The sequence below is a fragment of the Cavia porcellus genome, unplaced genomic scaffold, assembly GCF_034190915.1.
Source record: "Cavia porcellus strain 051 isolate PalLab524CR breed Dunkin Hartley unplaced genomic scaffold, mCavPor4.1 scaffold_30, whole genome shotgun sequence".
Lineage (NCBI taxonomy): Eukaryota > Metazoa > Chordata > Mammalia > Rodentia > Caviidae > Cavia > Cavia porcellus.
This window is the reverse complement of record NW_026947513.1, coordinates 43,187,251-43,210,725: the sequence shown is the minus strand read 5'-3', so window position 1 is coordinate 43,210,725 and position 23,475 is coordinate 43,187,251. Positions and strand designations below refer to the sequence as shown.

Below are 23,475 nucleotides of genomic sequence, written 5' to 3'. Positions count from 1 at the left end.
TAGCTTCAGCTGACCAATGCTAAAGAGCTGTTGCTAGTCACAATTATTCCAGAAACCAAAGACTTTTGGCAAGAAGTAGAGTGAACTGCGCCCAAACAGAATCTCTAATGTGTATCTGTTCTCCAGGTTAAATAAAAATGTGTTAAGACATGTGTATGACAAAAGAAAAAGAAAATTCCCCTCAGGGTTGCTTCTGTGAGAAAATCTGATTAGCACATGAATATTTATGCTGCCCATTGAAGACTATATTGAATTTAATTTGTTTGGCTATTTGCATTTCTTTCTTACTAGGGATACCTAGTTATTTAACTCATCTGGATGTCATCAATTATCAGATAGATTCATTTCATCCAGTAATTGACGGTAGTGTTTCTTTGTAACTGATTGATGACAATAGAAACTAATATGGGAATAAGCCCAGCGGCCATCAGGATTTGAATAGTATTAGCTTATGCCCTTAAAGGATATTTATGTGTCCTCACAAAATTTCTGCTAGCTACTTAAGAGGCTGAGCAGAAAGGTTCCATGTTGTAGGCTAACCCAGGCAACTTCATGAGACCTTGTCTCAAAGTAAAACATGGAAAGGTCTGGGGGGTGTAGCTCAGTGGTGAAGTGCAAAATAAAGGTGAGATGTGCGGTTAGGGGAGAGTTCGAGGGAGGAAAGAAGAAAGGAAAAAAGGAAGGGAAAGAGAAGGAAGAAAGTAGAAAAGACAAAGGCTTTCTTATTTGTACTCAAACTCTTGGTCAGCTCATCCTTTCTTTTGTGTCATTGTCATATTAAAATACAAAATCATTCAATGTGAAGTCTTGCCTCTTGTTTCTTATCTGGAGAAGCATCACACGGTTGATTTCAAATCAAACCCAAAGCTTACATTTTTAGATGGGCAAGAATAGGAAACTGAGTGGGGGGTGTAGCTCAGCAGCATAAGCACTGCCCGGCAAGTGCAAGGTCCTGAGTTCAATTATTGGTAACCAAAAACAAAAAACAAAAATCAAACAAAAATAACAGAAAGCTGTGATTTTCTCATTTAATTTTTACCTGTTATAAAATTTCTAGTATTTGTCAATTTATGAAAGATGATATGGAAAGTACTTCCTCAGTATGGCCCTAATAGTTTTCCCATGGCATAAAAGGATTTAATCCTTTGGTTATGCTGCCTAAGTGAAAGAAACTCTGAATGCTCACCTGATTTTAATTTAGTTGACAGTAGGAAACCTTAGTTTGTTCATTGGTGAATAATCAGCACCTAGAAAAATCTGAGGCATATAGTGAGCACTGTGTTATAACTTGAGTGAATTACATGTGATAGAAGGATTTGGTCCCTTTTGTACATTTTTTAAGGAAACACAACAAAGGAACAGATGTGGACTCTGAGAATATATGCTTAGAAAACATCCTCAAACTGATCGAAGACAATCAGAGCTTTGACAAGATGTCAGAGATGAATGATTTTAAGAATAGGCTGTGCAACCACCTCAGGCAGATCTCAGCACTGGTGACTGAGATGGATTAATTGTGAATTATGTGTAACTATTAAGCTTTGTGGTTTTATATGAGATCCAGGTAAAATCAATGAAGGCTTCCTTCAAGTCTCAAAATACAGTTGCATCTGCAAACAGGCTGAGAAAGCAGGTCTGGATATCAATGACTCACTTGTCTAGAGCTCAGCCTTTCCTACATTGCTATATTTGGCTCTTGAATGTGACAATGATCCATGTGTTAAAGGCCTGGGCTGCAGTTTAGCACTGTTACAAGGTGGTGGATTCGTGGAGAGAGGGAATGTGGAACTCCCTTCTGTTCCTCTTCCACTGTTTCACTTCCTGGCTGAACAGGGGTGAGTGGCTCTCTGCTGTACCCTCCTGTCTGGATGTGCTGACATGCCACGAACCCGGAGCAATGCAGCCAATGACTACAGACCGACACCACCAAATCTATGCAACAAACTCATCAGCAAATTCTTCCCACTATGACTTTAGCCTGTATTCCAAATCCGATTACATGTTCTTACCTTCTCACAGCTAATATCTTTGTCCAAGCAACCATCCTCTCCCATCCAAAGCATAGGAGTAGTCCCCCAATCAGTGTTCTGCTCCCACCATTCACTCATCCCCCCGTCCAATCTGCCACTCACATGTTCTCCAAGGGATTCTCCTTAGATCATTCCAGCCTAGTGACTGAACTCCACAATGGCTCCCCTTACTTATAATAGCATAAAGAAGGCCGTGCTCTGGCCTGCCTGGTTATGACCTGATCCACCGTTATCTCTGGCCCCATCATCTTTTCTCCTCTCTTGCTGCATACTGGCCACCCTGGCCGGCTCATCTGCAAATTCACACCTTCACCCAGGGGCCTTGTACTTGCTTTTCGTTTTGTGTGTGGTAGCATTTGGCCCTGACAGAGCTGCATTGTTCCACCCTTCACTTGGTTCATGTTTGTTTCGATACTCCCTTTGCAGAGCTCTTTCCTGATCACTGTGATCCCAGCCCCTCCCTGTGTACACTCCTTCTCGTCCTCTTACCCGACACTTTGCATTTATGTATAAATTCATTTGCTGTGCACTGTCTTTACCACTTGAAGAAATAAGGGAATGGTCTTCATTCACATCTCTAACCCCTAACACAGTATCTGGAATATAGTGGATATTCAGCAAGTGTGTCCTGAATGAATACATATCATTTTATTAGTTTAACGAGTTGTTCAGCTCTTTTTTATTTTTATTAGAACATGTTTACAGAACGTGTGTAAATTCCTTCTTTGGGGTTGGCTAAGAATATGACTGACAACTTCAAGTCTTCTTCGGGTGAAAAGCATGATCATTCTCAGACAATTTATTCTCATACAATTTGTGTAGTAATGTAGGATATGCAAAATTCAAAAAGCCTAATAGATTTTTGAAGGGAATTTAAGTTTTACATGGAAACCATGCATATCTGTTTGAAGAAACTAAATTACTAAACAGAGCTGCTCACATAGCTGCTGTCAGAACTGGAGTGCACATTTCTCATATGATAAGACGGGAGAAGCTTGCTTGTGAGTGCTTATAAAATGGTAATCGTGATTTCTCAGATCAACTTTAAAAGATATGGATCTTACACATGCCTAGAAACCTAGATAAAGATAAAAATTAAAAATTTTTGGAAAGTTCACAAAACTATTAAAACTAATTTCTTGAAATGTCATAAGGGGGGCCTGGGGATTTAGCTCAGTGGCATAAGTGCCTGCCTGACAAGCACAAGGTCATGAGTTCAATCCCTGGTACCACACCAAAAAAACTGTCATAAGTGATAAACATCATAAATAAATAAATATTATAGCCAACCATGGAAATCAAATTCAATAAGGGTTAATGTTCCCCACCACATTCACACACATTCAGAAATATTACACATTCTAGTAAAAAAAGAAGATGTGGTACAATTTTCGCCCATGCTCTGAAATTTCATCCTTTTTTATTGTCTGCCAAACTACTCATGTCTAGCTGGTAGAAAGCTAATATTGACGACGTACATGTGCATAAAATCCCCCCCCTCAGCTTTTCACAACTGTACCACATTTTAATACTTCCTCTGTTACTTATGATCATGATATTTACAGAACATGCCCTCGCATAACTTTGGAACAAAGTCAGGAACATTGCTGTAGTTGTCTGATTTGTGTTTCTTCTTTGAAATTCTTATCAAATCCAAAGTATATTTTACCTCCAGATGAAAATGTCTCCGTATCATAACTTCAATGGTAATGTAATTTTAAAAGCTGAAATAATGTTAGTTACTTCCCCCTCCACACTTTTATTTGTTTACTAGGTAAACAAATAAAATCTGGGTAAACAAAAAAAATCTATGTTTAAGTACAGAAAATTTTGTCTTTTTTTTTCTTTTTTGGTATGAGGGTTTGAACTCATGACCTTGTGCTTGCCAGGCAGGCACTTAGGCCACTGAGCTAAATCCCCAGCCAGAAAATTCTGTCTTATACAATATTTTATCTACTTTGTTTTTAAGCACAACAGTTGCATACTTATTGCATGCACTGAATTTTTCAACTCCATGATTTCTGTCTAATTGGTTGTTTTGATATCTGTTCGTTGAATTTTTCATTAAAAACCTGAGTTGTGTTTTGATTTGTTGGATTGTCTAGCCATAAACTCCATATCTCACTGGGTATGGGGAGCAACTGAGCTAAGTTTGCGATAAGCTAGAGATCTGAACTCCTTGGGAGTAGAGCAAAGCCAGTCCAGCAGAGGAGCACCAAGGCCAGATGTCTGCTGGACTGGAAAGGATTTGAGAAAAAAAAAGGCCTTCATGGGAAAAAACTTCACTGGGGATGCCTGGGGAACAGAGGGAAACAAAAACCTTCCACAAGGAAGAAGGTCTTGTGCAGAGTTTCCTGAACACAGCTTTTCCAGCTGTCATTGACCACTTACTGCTTTTGATAAGAAATAGAAAAGGGGAGAACGGGGAGAGATTGAGCCAAGGCTGAGCTAGAGGCTGACACACTCCTTGGCCCCAGAGCAAGGCCGTTCCAGGAGGAATCTGGCTGAGGTGTTCCTCCCTTTAGCTGCAGCACAGGTAGCTCTGAGAACGTTTCACTTGCAGTGTTCTCAGCAAAACCCGAGACCTTGTTCTTTTGACTCCGTCCCACACTTCCACCCTTTATGGGGTATAAATAGACATGCATACTGTACTGGGCTATCACTGCCTCTCCATCAGACCAGGAAGGTCCCACCCAGTCCCAGCTTTCCTTTCAGTGTGTGTCTAAATTTTTCTTAATCTCCCATCACTCCCTCTCCGGATTCCACTGGCTCATGGGTAGGAGCAACTGGGTTCCTGCAAGGTCATCGTTCTGAATTTCTGTTCAAGCATTACATGGATTTCTTTTTCTTTGCAGTCTATTGCTGCAATGTGACTATGTGTTTTTGGAAGTGCTGTGTTTCTCTTATTGTCATGTCTCATGAGTCCTGATTTATGCATCTTGTCCATTATTTCTTTCAATTCAGTGGAATACTTTGCATGATGAAAGACATACCTGGGTTAAGGTTGTCAGCTGGATAGGTGTCTCTGCTTCTGTTTGGGATGAGTGCAGCCCCCGTGGGGTTTCTGCAGCTGTCACCAGTGCTGCGGTTTGCAAGTGCCTCAGTGAGCTGTATTGCAGATGTTTGTGGCAACAGTAATATGGCATTGTTCTGGTCAGAGGCTGCTGCTGGTGGGACCTCCCCAGCAGTCTAGTCCTCAGGCTCTAAGAGTCGCCCTGCTATAGGAGCAACTTCTCTGCTATGCTGGACTGTGAATGACTGGGAGTAGAAGCTGTTGTGAGGTGTGGGTGCCAGTGTGACCCTCATTCTGAGTCTGTTCAGGGCTCCGATTTGCAGCCTTTTTGTGATAGAATGACAGCACAGCCTCAAAGATGGGGAGATACAAGGACTGCTGGCCTGTAGCAAAAGTAGCTTGTAGCAGCTTGGGTCCTGGGGTTACCAACTGTGTGCATGTGCTCTATCAGAAGAATTGCCCAGAAGTACTGTGGGTGATGCAAGAACAATACTTTGTATTCTTATGCTGTAGCACAAGGAGGGCAGGACATCAGGGGCAGAAATTCCAGGTTGACCCAAAACAAACGATAAGAGCTTACAGCTTTTTTATGAAACCTCTCAGTGATGTCCTTCAGCTCCTTCCTTGCCCTGCACATGGTCACCAGTATTTCTGATGCCTGCTTTCCAGTATGTCCACAGACCACTCAAACTACTAAAACCATCTGTCTTAATTTTTTTCTCAATTTATGTTCAATATTTGTAGATTTCTTTTTGTCAGTTTTACCAATAATGCTTATGAATTGTAGTGAAACAATACTATTGGTGAGTTCTCTTTGACTTCTTAATAAAGACTGTGGTCTTATTATTGTTTTAAAATGTGTTCTTCCTTGATAATAAGTTGTGGGAATTGCAGGCTAAGGATAAAAGGATGAGATGTATTTTCCCAGCATTATGTGTCGGGAAAACATCCTTATCCTTCAAGGTCCTGCTTGTCTCTTACATTTTCTGAGAAATCTTTTTCTGAACTCTGTTTCTTTCCCAAATAACTTATTATTCGGTTCTCCATGTTCCCTTACCAATGTACATGGTACATCTATTACTTTATGAGGACAGTGTATTATTATTTTGTCTTTTTACTCTACTATGAGCCCGTTGAATGAAAGCCTAAATGTTCATTTTTTAAATTTTATACTCTCTGTTTGAAAGATTAGCAGGTACATAGTAATTTGTTCTGAGGTAGCATGGTGAAAAGACCATTGTACGAAACAAAGAGAAACGGGGCCTTTTTTATAGCAATTGAAGGAAGACAAGGCACATTTAGGTGGGAAGATTTTAATAAACATCTGTAATTAAAGTTCTGGCTGTCTTGCACCTCCCTGCACAAAGTCTTTGAGGCATCTAGTGTAAATTTTTCGGTGTCTCAAAATCTTCATATTTCTTGGGACTTAAAACAGTTTCTGAAACACTGTTTTAATATGGGGTCACTGTTTTAATGATTTTCCATCACTTCATTTATTGAAATTTACAGTACATATTTATTAAGTAAAATCTAAAGCATGTGCAATTTTATGAAACGTCACACTCATAAAATATCTAAAAATATACTGAATCTTACTGAGAAATTCATAAAATAGAGTGAAAAGTGACAACTTCACAGTTGAGGAAAGATGATCAAATAAAGTAAGATATCCTGAGTAGAGGAGGTGATGTACCAGTGGCGACAGTAAGAGTTGAGTGGAGATGACAGGAACTACAAGTACTGCAGTTTTATCAAATATCATTCACCAGCTGGATTTCTCTGGAAGGTGCTAATATATTGCGAAGAACTATGGTTTGATCATCAAAGGTAATATTACTACTTCAAAAAAAACCCATTAAAGTTATTTTATAAAGCACTCATATTAAAATCTTTTCTGTTTAACCAAGTAAAACTGATGAGAATATTATGTAACCTTGTTGCTAAGAACTGAAACTTCTACAAAATTTTTAAGAGTAAGTCTTTATTTCACTACCAACATTTCAAGTTGCCAGCATGGCAGACAAAAATGCAATGGGAAAATATTGTCACTTCAATATAAATATTGATAGAATTTTAACTGAAACTTGTACTGTAATTATGATGTTTAGGGAGGATGTACAAATTAAAACATAGAATTCTTTTCTGAATTTAAATACCCCAGTGTTGTTTAGCAATATAAAGTATTTCATCCAGGCATAATTGTGCATGCCTGTAATCCCAACACCCACAAGATTGAGATAGCAGAATAACCATGAGATTGAGGCAACCTGGTCTACATAGTGAGTTCAAGGAAGTCTGGACTGTAGTAAAGCTCTCTATATGCTATCTATAGCAAGACCTTTTCTTTAAAAAAAATCAATTAATTATAATAATAAAGTTTTCATAAATTTACAGCAAATGGATATAAAGTAGAGTCAGAATAGGTTGATTTTTGGTATCTTACTGTCTTCTTTATTTTTCTGTCACAGACCAGTTGAATTTTCAGAAGCTGAATATCCACGAGTTGCATATCAAAGAAGACAGCAATTTTGGGACCCTATCAGGCTCGCTCTTTTTACCTTGGCAATTGTAGCAATCATAGGAATTGCAATTGGTATTGTTACTCATTTTGTTGTTGAAGGTAAGTACCCACAACATATTTCTGTTGCCTAAGTACTTCATTAATTAGCATTTCAAATTCTGTGGTACCAAAATGGGACATTTGCATAATAGTAACATTTTAATTACTAATGTTTTGTTGGTGTTGAATTAATTATAGGTCATTCCTACAGTGAACTCTGTTACATATTTCCACTCAAGAAACCTTGAAATATACATTTCATTGGCAGATGCATGTGAGAAAATATGTATTAAGAAGGAAGGAATTAAAAAATTATCTTTAAGATAAGGTGAATCACACTGTGTGATGAGCTTACTATATATTTCTCAGAATGAACATATTAATCAGTTTCCTCAAGAAACACTCAGGATATTTAAAAATTACCTGTTTCCAAATGAATTTTAAAAATGTTTTCTCTAGATGTGTAAGGTTAAGGGCACTTTGCGCAGAATTGGGTTAAATCTGTATAACAGTTTTGGGAGTATGGTCACTCTCACAATGTTGGTTCTTCCTAACCAAGAGCAAGGAATATCTTACCATTTCCTGGCATCCTCTTCAACCGCTGTTTCTAGAGTACTATAGTTTTCAATGTATAGGTTGTTAACATCTCTTGTTAGGTTGATTCCTAAGTTTTCATTGTTTTGGTGCTATTGTGAAAGGTGTCATTTTCATAATTTCTCTCTCAATGAGTTTGTTGTTTGTGTACAGGAATGTTACTGATTTTTGACTATTAACTTTGTATCTAGCTACACTGATGAATTTGCTTGTTAACTCTAGTAGTCTTTTGATAGAGTTTTCTATGTAGAGTATCACATCATCTAAAATAATGATAATGTAACTTCTTCCTTTCCTATTCTTATTTCTCTCTTTTGTCTAATTGCTCTGGCTAATGTTTTGAGAACTATGTTGAATAGCAGTGATGATAGTGGACATCTTTGTCTTGTACCTAATTTTAGAGGTAAAGCTTTCCCGTTTTGTCCATTTGGTATAATGTTGACTGTTGGTTTGTTATAGATGGCTTTTATCAGATTGAGGTAGATACAATCTATTCCAAGTTTCTGTAGAGAGTTTATCATGAACAAGTGCTCGACTTTATCAAAAGCTTTTCCTTTATCATGAACAAGTGTTTGACTTTATCAAAAGCTATTGAGAAGGACTTGTGATTTTTGTCTTTAACTCTGTTGATGTGGTATTTTAAATTTATTGATTTGTGTATGCTAAACCATCCCTGCATTCCTGGGATAAATCCCACTTAGTCATGATGTATAATTTTCTTGATGATTTGCTGCATCCTGTTTGCCAATATTTTATTGAGGATTTTTGCATCTGTGTTCATTAGGGAGATTGGTCTATAGTTCTCTTTTTTTAGTTGGGTCTTTCTCTGGTTTTGATATCAGAGTAATACTTGCCTCCAGGAGTAAGTCAGGAAAAATTGCTTCCCTTTCAATTTATTGAATAGTTTGAGGAGTATTGGTGTTAAATCTTCTCTAAATTTCTTATAGAATTCAGCTGTAAATCCATCAGGACTTGAGCCTTTCTTTGTTGGTAAGTTTTAATCACATTTCAATTTCAGTAGCTGATATTGGGATGTTCACAATTGTATCTTCTTGTTTCAGCTTTGGTAATTCATTCATTTCTAGAAATCTGTCCATTTCCTTTGTGTTTTCCACCTTATGTGAGTAAAGATTTTCAAATTAGGTGTTCATAAATTTCTGAATTTCCATAAGATCTGTAGTAATTCCATTCTTTTCATTCCTTATTGGGCAAATTTGAGTTTTTTCTTTGTTCTTGATAAGATTGGATAGAGGTTTATCAATTTTGTTTGCTCTCTCAAACAACCAGCTCTTTGATTTATTAATTCTTTGCATTGTTTTCTTAGTCCCAATTGTATTAATTTCTGCTCTGATCTTTATAATGTCTTCTATTCTATGAGCTTTTGGCTTGATTCGATGTTCTTTTTCTAGAAACATGAACAGTAGGTTGCATTAGGTAGCATTAGGTTGTTTATTTGGCCTCATTCTGTTTTCCTGATGTGACAGTTCATTGCTATATTTTTCCCTCTTAGGATCACTTTCATATCGTCCCACACGTTTCAGTATGTTGTATCTGAATTTTCATGAATTGTAGGTATTGTTTAATTTCTTCTTTAACTTCACCTGAAACCCATTTGTTGATCAAGAGATTGTTATTTAGTTTCCATATGTTTTTTGTAGGTTTTACAGTTTCTTTTGCTATAAATTTCCAATTTCAGTGCACTGTGGTCAGATAATATGCATGGGATAATTTCAATCCCTTTGCATTTACTTCAGAATTTTCTATGGGCCAATATATGGTCTATTTTAGAGAATGTTCCATGTGCAACTGAGAAGAATAGGTATTCTGATGTGGTTGAGTGAAATATTCTGTAAACGTCTATGAAGCCCATTTGTTTACAGGTTTGATTCAGTTCTGGTATTTCTTTGCCAGCTTTTTGCCTAGTTGATCTGTCTTTTTGTGACAAAGGGTATTAAGTCACTTTGTTACAATTATGTTATTGTGTACTTGATTTTTCAAGTCTCTTAGTATTTGTCCTATATAGTTGGGTACTCCTGTATTTGGTGCATATATATTTATGATTGTTAGCTCTTCCTCTTGAATTATTCTCCTAACAAGTAACTTCTTTATCTCGATCATTTTTTGTTTGACGTTCACATTATCTGCAAATGGAATAGCTACTCCTGCTTTTTTCTGGGTTCCTGCTGCTTGGAGTATTGCTTTTCATCCTTTGACTTTTAGTCTATGAGTTTCCTTTTTAGTCAGATGTGTTTCCTATGTACAGTGTATTGTTGGATCCTGTTTATTGATTCATTTTGTTTCTTTTAATTGGTGATTGGAGGTCACTTACATTGATGGATATAACCGATACATGCTGGCTCAACACTGTCATGGCATTTTCCTGTTGTTGGTTTCCTACTTTCCCCCTTGTTTAATTCCTTGCCCTGCCTCGTGGTTTTTTTCTGTTGTTGTTCTGCAAATTGTGATCATTTTTACACCTATTTAGTATGTCTTTCAGTACTCTTTCTATGGTTGGTTTAGTGGACATGAATTTCTTCAGTTGTTCTTTGTCATGGATGTATCTTCTATCTCCATTAATTTTGAAAGGAATTTTTTCAGGGTACATCAATCCAAGTTGAAAGTTATTTTCTTTCAGGGCTTGAAACACTTCACTCCAAGCTTTTCTTGACTTGAGTGTGCTGAGAAGTCTACCGTGATTCTAATAGGCTTTCCTTGACAGGTGAGTTGTGTCTTTTCTCTAACAGCTTTTTATATTTTTTATGTTGAGTTACTGGATCTTAATTATTATATGTCCAGGTGTAGATTTATTTTGATTATGATTCTTTGGCATTCTATATGGCTCAGTGATCTGTATATCTGACTCTTTTCCCATGTTTGGGAAATTTTCTATTACTTCTGAGAGTAGTTTACCAATGCCATTTGCGCTGACTCCTGCATCTTCATTGATGCCTATTAATCTTATTTGATTCTGTTTCTCTGGAAGCTGTTGAATTATCATTTCATGCTGACTTGTTATTTTTAAAAGTTCTTTAGTTTCATGATAGCTAGCTGTGATGCTGTCCTCAAAGTCTGAAATTCTATCCTCAGCTTCATTCAAAAGTTTTCACCATCTTTCAATAGAATTTTTTATTTCCTGGATATCTCTTTGAATTTGTTTCATGCATTCTACTTCTTTTCTATATTGTTTATTCAAGGTTTCCTTCATCTTCTTTAGCTATGCTGAGCAACTCCTTTATTAAGGTTGTCATTTCCTTCTTTATGTGGAAAATTGTTTCTAATCTGATTTCCTCTATAGCCTCACAGATTTATTTCTTTATTTTATTGCTATCTTTTCAGAAATTTTAAGTGCATGACTTCTAATGTCCTCTATTTCAGTGTCTCTTGTGCTTGTTCCTGATGGACTGGACATTTGAGATTGCATTTTGCTTTGTCATTTTGTCATTTTCACCTCTTGGGCTAATATTTTGGTCTTTTCATTTCCACTAGTCTCAACTGTCCATCATGTGTGTCTTAGGGTCCTACTGTGTGGTTGATGTTTGTCCAATTTCAGGGTCCCACAATGAGGGAGAGGGGCCAGTCACCTGAATTCCTCCTGCAGGGCCAGTTGGGTGAGTCCTATATTCTTCCTAGACTGACTAGCCTAGGGGTATTGATGGAAGTCAGTCCTTAGTTTTTATTGTGACTATGGCTTCAGGCTGTTCCAGGCTATGAGGTTCATCTGGCAATAATGTAGACCTCAGCTGGGACCTCACTGTGTCACTGCTGTCTCATAAGCTCTTTGGATTTCCCCTGGGTTTTGGGAGGTCTTGTTAGCACTCTCCTCAATCCATCTGCTGTTCTCTGTATGGAGAAAGGACTCATCCACACTCTTCGCAGACTTGTCAAGGTTCCACAGCAGGGGAGAGAGTTCACTACTGCTCTTGTTTACCCATTGACGTCCGTCCGTTATTTGAGGAGAAAACTCACTACACTGTTGCAAGCCCACTGAGATCCTCTGTGTGGGTGAGGGGCTGCTGATGCTCCCACCAGCCCACCAAGGTTCTATAGGTGGTGGAAGGGTCACTAGTTGTCCATGGGCTGCTGTGTCTTTTGGGTGGGGGGAGGGTGACCAATGATCCTGCTGACCCCTAGGTCTGTGTAGCAAGGAGTGGGGTGAGGAGGAGGGTAAGGCCAATGATCTTTGGACCACTAGACATTGTGAAGTGAATAATATAATTCTTATATCATCTATAACAATTTTAGGCCTTCTGAGAGCAACTAAGTGTGTATTAAAGTCACTTTTCCTTTTCCTTCATTCTAACAGTTGTTTATACACAACTAGGAATGATTAAAAAGAATACTGGCATGTATATGTGATAATGAAAAAATGCCTCTGTCACTCTGAACAATCTTAATTTTAGTCTTTTTTAAATAGAACTTCAATTATGAAATCTTGTCAAATATTTAGATGTACATTGAAAAGTAACTTGAGTCCATACATTTAATGATGCAAACTATGAATGTACATCCTGAAAAGACAGAGCCTAGTGTCTGTTAGTGAATATTGATTCATTTATCTACTCATCCACCAAAAAGCATTAAGCAGTATTCTAAAAAATAGAAACAACCAAAACAACAAAAGGAATATAAACTATAGGAGTTATCTCTGATACATTGTTAGCTTCTTATTTTAAGTGAAAAATGATAATGCTTCCATTGGAAAGTTAATGCTATCAAATTCGCATTAGAGGGCACTGTGGTAGATGGATTAGGAGAAAATCAGATCACAGGAAAAGATGCTTGTTAGAAAGCTGTTATGTTTTGCAAACAGTGAGGACATGAACTGGATCACTAGTGGTATTTGTGAAGAGGATGAATTTTTTAAAAGTGGGGAGGTTTTTTTTTTAAATATAATTTTGCTTTAGATAAACAACAGTTAGTTAATAAGGGCCTGAATTGTAGATACAGGCTCTGTGAACAACGGAAAAGATTTGGAACAATCAAATGGGTTGCACCAATACGATTTAAAGACTAAAAACTTCACTGGGCCTTAGAAATGAAGATGAAACTAAAGCTTGGTATAGCATGTTGATGGTACAACTGTTCATAAAGATGCAAGTGCAAGAAGCAGAAGAACTAAAGGATTGGAAATACTGTGGATATTGGAAGGATAAGAACGTAAGCCTTGGAAAACAAGATTAAGGGTAAAAACAAAACTACATTGTTAAATAAATGTTCAGAGATGAAGGAAAAAATCTAGATTTCTTCATAAAACTAAAGCTGGAGTTTCTAAGAACATGCTTGAGACTGAGATTGTTCTTGGGGACAAAGTACGAACTAAGACAAAGAAAAAACCATAAAAAAGGGACGCAGTAGGTGCTCTAACTGTTGTCCTTAACAATAGCTGTTTTAGTGATAGGTTCGGAGTAGATAGCAGTGCTAAAAAAGTGAATATAGAAAAAACAAACTTGAAACACTGCATAAAGACATCTATTTAAGTAAGCTTAGTAGAGGTACAGAAAAAACTCAAACATTTTCATTACAGCATCATATTACAGTGTATATGTGATCTATCTATGTTAATAAGCTTTTTAGAAAATAGATCATTTTGCATGATGCTTACCAATTGCTTTCAGTATTCACTTCCTTTGTATACTGTATGTCCAATTCTATGAAAACATTTATATACATATGTGTAATCTAGAAAAACATATATATGTATCATATTTAGTAAATATTCTCTGGAACCTGAATTTTTTTTGGTTGACTGGAATGATGGAATTACAAAATATTTTTAAAGTGTCTATAATAGTTTCTGTAGTAAATACCCTATCCAGCATGCTTGGGAACAAATAACTGATTACACTTAATTATGGATCTTTCATTTATTTTACCTTTCAGATGATAAATCATTCTATTACCTTGCCTCTTTTAAAGTCACAAACATCAAATACAGAGAAAATTATGGATTGAAATCCTCAAGAGAATTTACAGAAAAAAGTTATCAAATTGAAAAAATGGTAAGCTCACTAGAAAACGTAAACCTGTCTCAATATACTTATCTGCAGCACTTTGAACATGGACATTTTAGGCAGTAGTGTCCACCGCTGGACTCTAGGCACACTTCACAGAGGTAGACCTGGCTAGAGCAGTGTGCTCCATGTGTGGATCCACTGCTACACAAATCCGAATTTTTTTCATGTGTATGTTGATTTATGTCCTCAAATACCTAACAACAAGTGCATGGAAGGTAAATTTCCTATATTATGTCATGTGGCAAATTCCTTTGTTCTGTGTTTCACTCAACTGATAGTTTGGATGGAAAAACTTTAAATTGAGAATCATTTTTTTTCTAAGAAATTTAAGGCATTCATTTTTATTACTTTGCTCAGTGTGACTGATGAGAACTTGCTTCTTCCTAGGTGGCTAAGTTTCTCTCTCAAATCTTTCCTACTTCTCTGTTCAGTTTTTGAAATTTCACAGTGATGCTCCTTGGTATTTAATTTTTTTTGTTCATTTATAAGATTAATTATGAGTACCCAAGGCGCTGCCACCTAATTTAAGCTGTATTCTTTCCTCTTTCTTTCTCAGAGGTTAAAAATATTTTGAATTTCATTTAATCATTCATTGCAGTTTTATCACTCATATATATTTCCCTATGGATTATGTTGCACAATTTTGCTTCTTTTCAATTTTATGTAAGTGGGATCATATTATATTCTTCTGTGGCTTTCTCATGACTGCGGGAGGGGCATCCACCATGCCATGCCATGCCACTGCCCTGCTGGAACACTCAGCTACAGGATCATAAACTCTCAACTCCACTAATGAATTAAAGAGGTAGGGTTTGAAATAAAGGAAGGTGGTTTATTTGGAAAATGGCAGGAAAAAGCGATGGCAGACAGCTGCTCTGAAGAGCAGGGGGCACTGTAAATGTGCATGCCCACATGTCCTTGTCCCTGGCTCCTTCTACTTAGGACTAGTGTTGTTTCCCACCCGCCTTGTGGGCATCATCTGATTGGTCCTCTGGGTATCTTTGATTCTAACCTGGGCATTTTTGCCTGCGTTGTTTCTGGTCATTTGACTCCTTTCTGCCTTCTTGTGGTGGGGAAGTACGGGAGGGGAGCCTCACTAAGGGCAGCTTAGTGTTACAAATTAAGTCAAGGGACATGTGTGTGTATGGTGCAGTGAGGCTCAAGTGTGAATATGCATATACGCCTACATATGCGCTTATGTGCACACACACACACACACACACACACACCTATGTCTTTTACAAACTAAGAGTCCCTGGGCAGCTGCCCTTGTCTCCTGTGAATTCTGTCCGGTAAGGCAGGCTGGGGTGCCTGGACTTTCATGTTCCTGGAGACATCCCTGTTTTGCGTGTCAACTCTTCTTGATAAATTCTTCCATGAACTGTCACCTGTCACCTTCCCCAGGTCTGATCTCTCTTTCTTTACCTTTGTTATTTGAATTACTGGAGTCTAACTGCAGAGGCAAAGAGTACCTTTAGTAAGATTTCCTATTAATTTCTTTAATAAAGCTTAAAGAGATTCTATTTTATCCTTTTTCTGCCTATGATTCCTTGCCCCTACAACTTCTTTTTTCACTCTGCATTATGGCTCAAGGATTTTTCCATTGTATTACATACAACTAGAGTTCAGTCAGTTTCATCTCTGTGTAGGCTACTGTAATGGAGACACACTGCTGTCTTAACTCATTTTGTGGTTGGCAAACATCTGTCTGCACCTTTTATGGCGAAGGGACAAACTTGCCTGTTTCCTAGCTCACCTGCTAGAGCGTCCCAGGGGTTAAGCTAACATGGCTTCCATGACGCACAGGCCAAGCTCTGACTCAAGCTGGTTTTGACCACATGTTTTCCAAAGTGTTTATGAATACTTGTAACACTACTAGAAGATCACAAGAGAGTTCATGATAGTCTAAGTCCTCCTAAAAATGTATTGGTTTGACTTTTCTGCATTACTGTGTCAGGAGTATGCCTGATAGACTCTCATAAATTTGATTTGCACATCACTGATTATTAATGTGCCCAACAATGGTAATCATTTGTAGTTTGCCTTTTATAAATTCTTACGTTTTTTTGGTCATTTCTTTTACATTTTTCTCTGTATTAGAAACATTTTCCTGGAAATGAATCCTCTATCCATTACATGTACTTAATATGTCTACTTGTCATTACCTTTTCATTTGATAGTAAATTTGGTTGAATTTTAAAGTAGTTAGAAGTATCTTTCTTAGCCGTGTATGATAGCACATGCCTGTAATACCAGCATTTGGGAGGCTGAGGCAGGAGGATTGTTTTGAGCTCAAAGCCAGCCTGAACTGCACAGCAAAACCCTGTCTCAAAAAGATGGGAAAAAGGGGGATGTCATTCTTTTCGTATCAGTGTCTTTTGTGTTTCTATAATAAATGCTGTCTGATCTTTCAGAAAATTCCTGGTTTTGATTTTTATACATAACACTTATATGGAGTTGATATTTGCATGTGATTTTTTTTGTCTTTTTCCTTTTTTTTTATTGGTACTGGGTATCAAACTCACAACTGCCTGCTTGCAAGGCAGGCGCTTATGCCGCTGAGCTAAATCCCAACTTAGAGATTCAACTTCATTTCAATTTCTATATATAAAGCAGGGTTTGTATGTGTTTTGTTTTGTTTTTAGCACTGCCATTGGATAGTCAGTCATTCCCAGCTGATCCTAAATGCCATCTTCTTATGTGAATGGAGATGTTGCCAGACTCTCCTTCTGTTCTTGGCCAACTTTTATGTTTTCATATGTCAATGCCTACCACAAACTTTAGCCACTAAAGCTTGATAGGAAGCGTTGGTACTTATTACATTGGTTTGTTCCAGCTGCCACAGAAGTTACCACAAAGTGGGTGCTATAACAGCAAAAATGTATTACCTTGCTGTTCTAAAAATCAGAAATATGAAATCAAAGGCTCTAGGGAAGGATTCTTCCTAGCATAGTCTAGCTTGTGGCCACTTTAACAGTTCTTTACTGCTGCATTAAGTCAAGGCTCTGATGCATCATTTCCTGCTTAACTCAGCCTTCTTCTCTGTTATTCTACTCTGATGAGGGCCTTATCATTGAGCTCCAAGCCTTTCCAAATAATCTATAAGGATTTTCCTTCACATAACTACATCTCCAAATATTTTTTGAAAAATAAGTTCACTTTCCTAGATTCCTGGAATAAGAGAGATGATCTCACCATTCCACAGAAAACCCCGAGGATTATCATATTCTTCAACTGCACTTCAGCTATACTGGTCCTTTTTTATATGAAAAGGAACACATGAACAAAGATATTTCTTCATATTGGGGTTTGGATTTAACTTACATGAAATCTAGAGGCTGGTGTAGAAATAAGTGATATCTTCATTTATTTAGAATTTATTTGATGTATTTCAATAAACCTTTAAATTATTTTTCTTAAAAGCCTTATCTTTACCTCAGCTCTTTGCAGTGGTACTCACTTATTTAGGGGCTGTGGTATGGTTTTCAGGCAGTTGTTATTTGATCACCATTTATGATTGGAGGGACAGCTAGTGTGCAGGTCCACACGTCTGAAGTTTCATTCTGAGCCCTCCCTGAATGGTTTTCCCTGGTTCACTGCTTCATTTTTTGGTGCTAATGCTTACAGTCCTTGCATGAGTTGGCAAATGTACATGACACATTCTCATTCCTTACTTCCTCCCTGTCCCCTTCCATCTCTTGATCCCCTTCCATTTGAGAAAGATCTAGCTCCTGATTTCATTCTGTCTTTTATTTTGTTCTTTGTTTATATTTGGGGTTTCTCATATAGGTGAAACCATGCTCTATTTAAGCTTGTGTGTCTCATTTATCTCACTTAACATCAGAGTTGCAAAATGCATTCATTTTCCTCCAAATGATTCAAGTTTATCTTTATAGCACAGTAGTACTCCATTCTGTGTAAATCCCACACTTTCTTGATCCATTCATCTGCTGATGGACATGGAGGCCACTAACAAGATGTAGCTATGATGACTGTGCTTCCATAAACATGAATATGACATATACCTGAAATATGGTGTCTTTAAGTTTTTTGAGAAGGTACCTCAAGGAAGAATGGCTAAGTCAAATAGAACTTCTATTTTTAATCTTTTGAGGAATCTCCATACTGATTTCTATAGAGATTGTGCTAGTTTACATTCCAACAAACAATATAAAAGGGTTCCTTTTACCCCAAAGCCTTGCAAGCATTTGATACTATTTAATTTCTTGATGATGGCCTTTCTGGGGTAAGACTGAAATTTGATGTTTAATTTACATTAGGTTTCCTGCCTGTGGAGAGCCAGTTTTCCCAGCACCATTTATTCAAGAGGCTGTTTTTCCTCCATTCTTTGTTTTGTACTTTTTGTCACAGATCAAATAGTTGAATATGCCTGAGGTTGTTTCTGTTCCATTGATGACATGTTTGCTTTTGTGCCAGGATCATGTAATTTTCACCCCTATAAACTTTGTAATATAACTTCAAGTTTGGGATTTTGATATCTCCAGCTTTGATTTTGTCACCCATGATTGCTTTTACTATTCTGAGTCTCTTTATTCTATGAGTTTGGGGATTTTTTTTATCCAGTTCTGTGAATCATGTTCTTGGTGTTTTGACTGGGATTCCATTAAATCTGTGTCAATTTTGGAAGTATGATCACTTTGACTGTATTAGTTTTGCCTATGTAGGAACAGGGGATATCTTTCCATTTTCAGATGTCTTTTTCAATTTGGCAATATTTTTAAAAAATATTCATTGGCAGCTTACTTAATGGTTAAGTAAAGAGGACATGGATGCATGTGTGTATCTGGTGCAATATAATGTACAGATGTGCATATGTGTAGGAGTGTGTGTGTGCGTGCTCATGCACATGCCTTACCTATTAAATAAGAGTCTTTAGGGGACTGTCTGATCACCCTCATATGGTCAGTTGGGTGAGGAAGGCAGGCTTTCCTGGTAATTATGTTGCCTGGTGCCTCTCTCAGTTCTAGCTAGCTTTTCCCTCCTCATCTTCTTAATTATCCTAACTCTAGAATTTACCTATGAGGGCACAGAATGCTTTTGATGAGAGACAAAAACTGCTTTTAGTCAGTTTCCCTGTTGATCTTAATAAAACTCAATGAGGCCTTCATCTTTTCTTCTAAATACAGGGTTTGCTTGCTTCACAAGAGAGTCCACTGAAATCCTTTCTGTGTGCCTTTGTGTTCTAAAACTGTAAGATATTTTGAAGGACCATCTTTTTTTTCCCATCTTCTTTTTTTTTATTTTAAGGGAATAACATTTGTGATGCAAAAATTCCCTTAGTGACATAAATGTTACTTTTATTTATTTTTTGTTCTGTTTCTTTGCCTTTCCTAATTTTTCTGATTTTATTTCTATCATCACAGTTCAGTGAATGTTTCCATAGCTACCAGCTAACCCTCACCTGAAAATGGGGAATATGTAATGACAGTTTCCAAAACCGTAAAGACACTGGAATAAATGTATTGAATGGCAATCTGAGCTCTATCTATCATTAAAGGTTCTTGATTCAGTGATTTATTAACCAAGAACTTTCAGAAAAAAAGTTGTAAGGAAGCAGAAATGGCAGGAAAGAGCAAAGAAAGAGACTAAACCGAGATCCAGCTTCAAAAGTGCAACCTCAGCTTGACCTGTGCAGACCTGCAGCCTACACTCATTACCGGGAAGTTCTGGATAGAGAGGATTGGACTGGGCTGTTCATCTTATTGTAAACAGAGTACCCAGATGTCCCCGGGCAGGTGAGGTACACAAGTCAGACCAGGGCAAGCCTCTGGAGAAGTGCAGGTGTGAGCTGTTATCAGCCAATCTAGAAAACGGGGCGGGTGGGGGGGGGTCGGCACAAACATCCACTGAATGCAGCATAGGCAGAGAAGAAACAGGCTGCAATTCTCCTTTCATCACACCTCATCATCATGTAAGTGAAACTAGATTCTTATCGCTAAAGAAGGAAATGTGTGTTTTCTCAATACACAACTTGATAAACACCACATTCGCCTGGGGCTCTGGATCATCCAGGGTGTGATCCAGGTTTTGCTTCTCTTTTTTATTGTTGTTGCTCAGTACACTATATAATGTCCTGTATTCTCACATTAACCTAGTTTGACAGCAAATAATAGAAACCCAACTAGCAAAGAAATTGGAAACACATAGACAAAAATACACAGGAAGACCTGGGAAAACCTAGAGATTCATTTGCCTCAGATATGGCTGAATTCAGGCAATCAAACCATGTCCTCAGGCTTTTTTCTTCCTTTTTGTAAATTCCTCAGGTGGCAAATATGATCGTTACAATTTACAGTATATTACCAATTTTCTAGGTTAGTGACTGAAGCAGGAAGAGAGAATTTTCCATAACTATCCTTAAGGAAATGTCTGAAGAATCAAATATACTATCTGGTTGGACAAAGCTGGAGCCTATGTCCATCTCTGCTTATCTAACATGGTAGCCTGGAGAACACAATTGTGCTCCCCATGTGTGATATGGAGAGCAAAGTGTGAGACTTCCTCTGATGCCTCTTGGTACATTCAGTGTTGCATTTGACATTTCCACTTGAAGCTCTCAAAATTTTCACATGTGTGTCCCATTCTTGGAAACTGCTTCCTTTCCCATTTTTTCCCTGCTCAGCAGATGATGCTAGTATAGGAATGATATCAGACCTCCCAATGATATAGGGGAAATATTATAACTCCCATCCTGCTAGAAGTCACATACGCTGAGCTCATGTTCCCTCAAACTGAAGAATGAATTCTAAGGAACAACAGAAGATAAGAATAGGAAATATTTAGTGAGAGCTCCTGAGAAATAGGCAGTGACCTAAGTATGTCGATGAACTTACTTTCTGGAGGGAATGTTATAGAGCAAAGTCATGAGGTGAGTACAGTGTAGGACTCATTACCATCCACCAATAAGATGACAAGGCAGTCTTCACCAGTGGAGAAGCAGGCCATATGTCTGTTTGTGTGCATAGAAAGAACAGAGAACTTCTCAGGAAAGGATGGGTCTAGAGCACTTGGTCATTCCCCAAGCTGACCAATGTCTATCTAGACTTTATTGAACCAAGTGTTACCACCCATCTTGTCCCTTGGGGATGCCTGTAGATCTGGCCATTCTGTCTTTATCTTGAGGCCTCGTCTCCAGCAGTGGCACCTCAGGCCACAGGGGCACTGTGTTGTCATCTTTGTATTGCCTCTCTTGAGAGACAGCCCTTTCGAGCTGACTGAAATATTTCCATGTACCTTAGCTGTCTATAATAATATTGTTCACCTATTTATCTATATTTCCCTCATTCTTATGTCTAATCCATCCATAAGTTGTGTTTCTGCATCGTGTTTATTATTTTCATTCTGGACCCAGTGGTATCATCCCTCAGGTAGGCAATCATAGTTATCCCTGCTTCCGCTTCCGAACCCCTCTAATATCCTAGCTACACAGCAGTCAGAATGTCCTTTCGAGCTGAGTATACTAATGCACACCTGTAATCCAAGCACTCTGGAGGCTGAGGCAAGAGAATTACAGTAAATTCAAGGCCAGTCTAGGCTACACAGTGAATTCAAGGTCGGCCTCAACTACTTAGTTAAATCCTGCCTCAAAAAAAGAGAAAAAATGATATTTTGCAAATACATTTGTATTTCTTTGTTTAAGATTTCATAAATCACTACCAACTATATTTAGAATAAATATCCAAGGGCCTCACCAAGCCTCCAAGCACCAGCGTGCTCTGGCTGTCACCGCTCAGATTTAAACACTGTCCTGCTTGCTCCTGGAACCTGCTCTTAGCCTCTTCTGGGCCCTTCAACATTTCCATTCTTCCACCTGGAAGTTGCCCCATGACCCTTATTTCTTATGCTTTTTTCTTCAGTTCTCACCAAAACATCATCTGCTCAGGGAACCCTGCAGAGCCCAGTCCCTAGCTATTCTCTGTTATTTTACTGTTCCAGTGGCCTTCAGTGATGAATGTCTTTTTAGCTGTTACGGTATATGTCTCTACTATAAGATTTGAGGGCTTAGAATTTTTTGTTCAGTACTCTTCATGCAGTCTGTCACAGTGGTTAATCCTGGGACAATCCTACCTGTGTTGAATAAATGAATAAATGACAAAAGAGGAAGAGAATGTACATAATGAGTCATGAGGGGAAACAGAAAGCAGTATTTTTTAAACCATGTCAGCTAAGATTACCCATGAACAGAGAATTCATCTTTAATGAAAATATTGTTGTCCACATACTTCATACAAGGCTATCCACAGTCCAAGGCCAGCCAGCACTATACTTTCCTCCCAGGAGTGTATAACATTATGAAAAGAACACAAAATGAAATCTTAGATAATAATGAGGTTGACAATATGGGAACTGCTACTTTACCTCGTATAATTATCAAAGTGCATGATTCGAGTGACTAAAATGTGTAGAAAATCCCTGTGAGTTAACAGAAGTCTTTTCGTGGGAGGGAAGGAGGACAGAATCCATTTTCTTGGTGTGTTTGTCCTTGATTCACATTGCCCTAACAGCAGCAGGAGATCTATAAGACTCAGCTGTCCTAATTTTTTGGGTGGACCCTGAAAAGCATTTCCCTCAGGCTTTGCCAGTAACTACTGACCATTCTGGAGGATTTAATCTAAAAGCAGTGTGAAGCCAGAGGAAAGCGCTCAAAACAGTCAGCTGGCGGGCAGCAGGGTCACTGGAATAAAACCAAGAAATAGAACAGGATCTAATTTTAAACGGAATGAATACTTTCATCATCTGCTTAGATACTGTATTTCTAAAAATGCAATAATTAGTAATAAAATTCTCAGGTTTGAGCCACAAACTGAGATTGGACTAAACATCATAGTGTATATAGCATTTCTGCTAGAAAAAAATCAATATAAATTCATCTTCCAGAAAATGATTGAAGCCATGGTTAGCTGTCTAAGGAGAGAGAGTTCTCACAGCCCTTATAAAACTTGCAGCAGAAAAGAGAGATTCTCTGTTAAGGACTGCTTCCCCCAGGACAGTCCTACCCATTAAAAAAAGTCCAAAGCCAAACTTTAGTCAGGCTTCTGCTAGCCTATTTGTGGGGTTCTTCACAAAACCCTGCATTAGCTAAGAGCCCTGCTAAGTCAGTTTAGCAAGAACCCCACATTTTTGGTATCCTATCATCGTCTGTCTGATGTCTTCATTCTTTGCCACCCCCCAGAAGGTGTCTGGTCATCTTGCCCTGTCCAGCAAGAATCCTGGTAGGTGGATTCATGTGGAATCGCCCCTGCC

The 23,475-nt window shown here is 37.9% G+C and overlaps 1 protein-coding gene across 1 annotated transcript in view; it reads left to right on the top strand.

Moving 5' to 3' along the window:
* Window positions 1-23,475, top strand: part of Tmprss11f (transmembrane serine protease 11F) — a 73,495-nt gene that overhangs the window by 28,365 nt on the left and 21,655 nt on the right. The window contains exons 3-4 of the mRNA XM_063240510.1: window positions 7,512-7,663; window positions 14,078-14,196. Of these exons, the coding sequence (XP_063096580.1) occupies window positions 7,512-7,663; window positions 14,078-14,196 (271 nt within the window). The remainder of the gene's footprint in view (window positions 1-7,511; window positions 7,664-14,077; window positions 14,197-23,475) is intronic.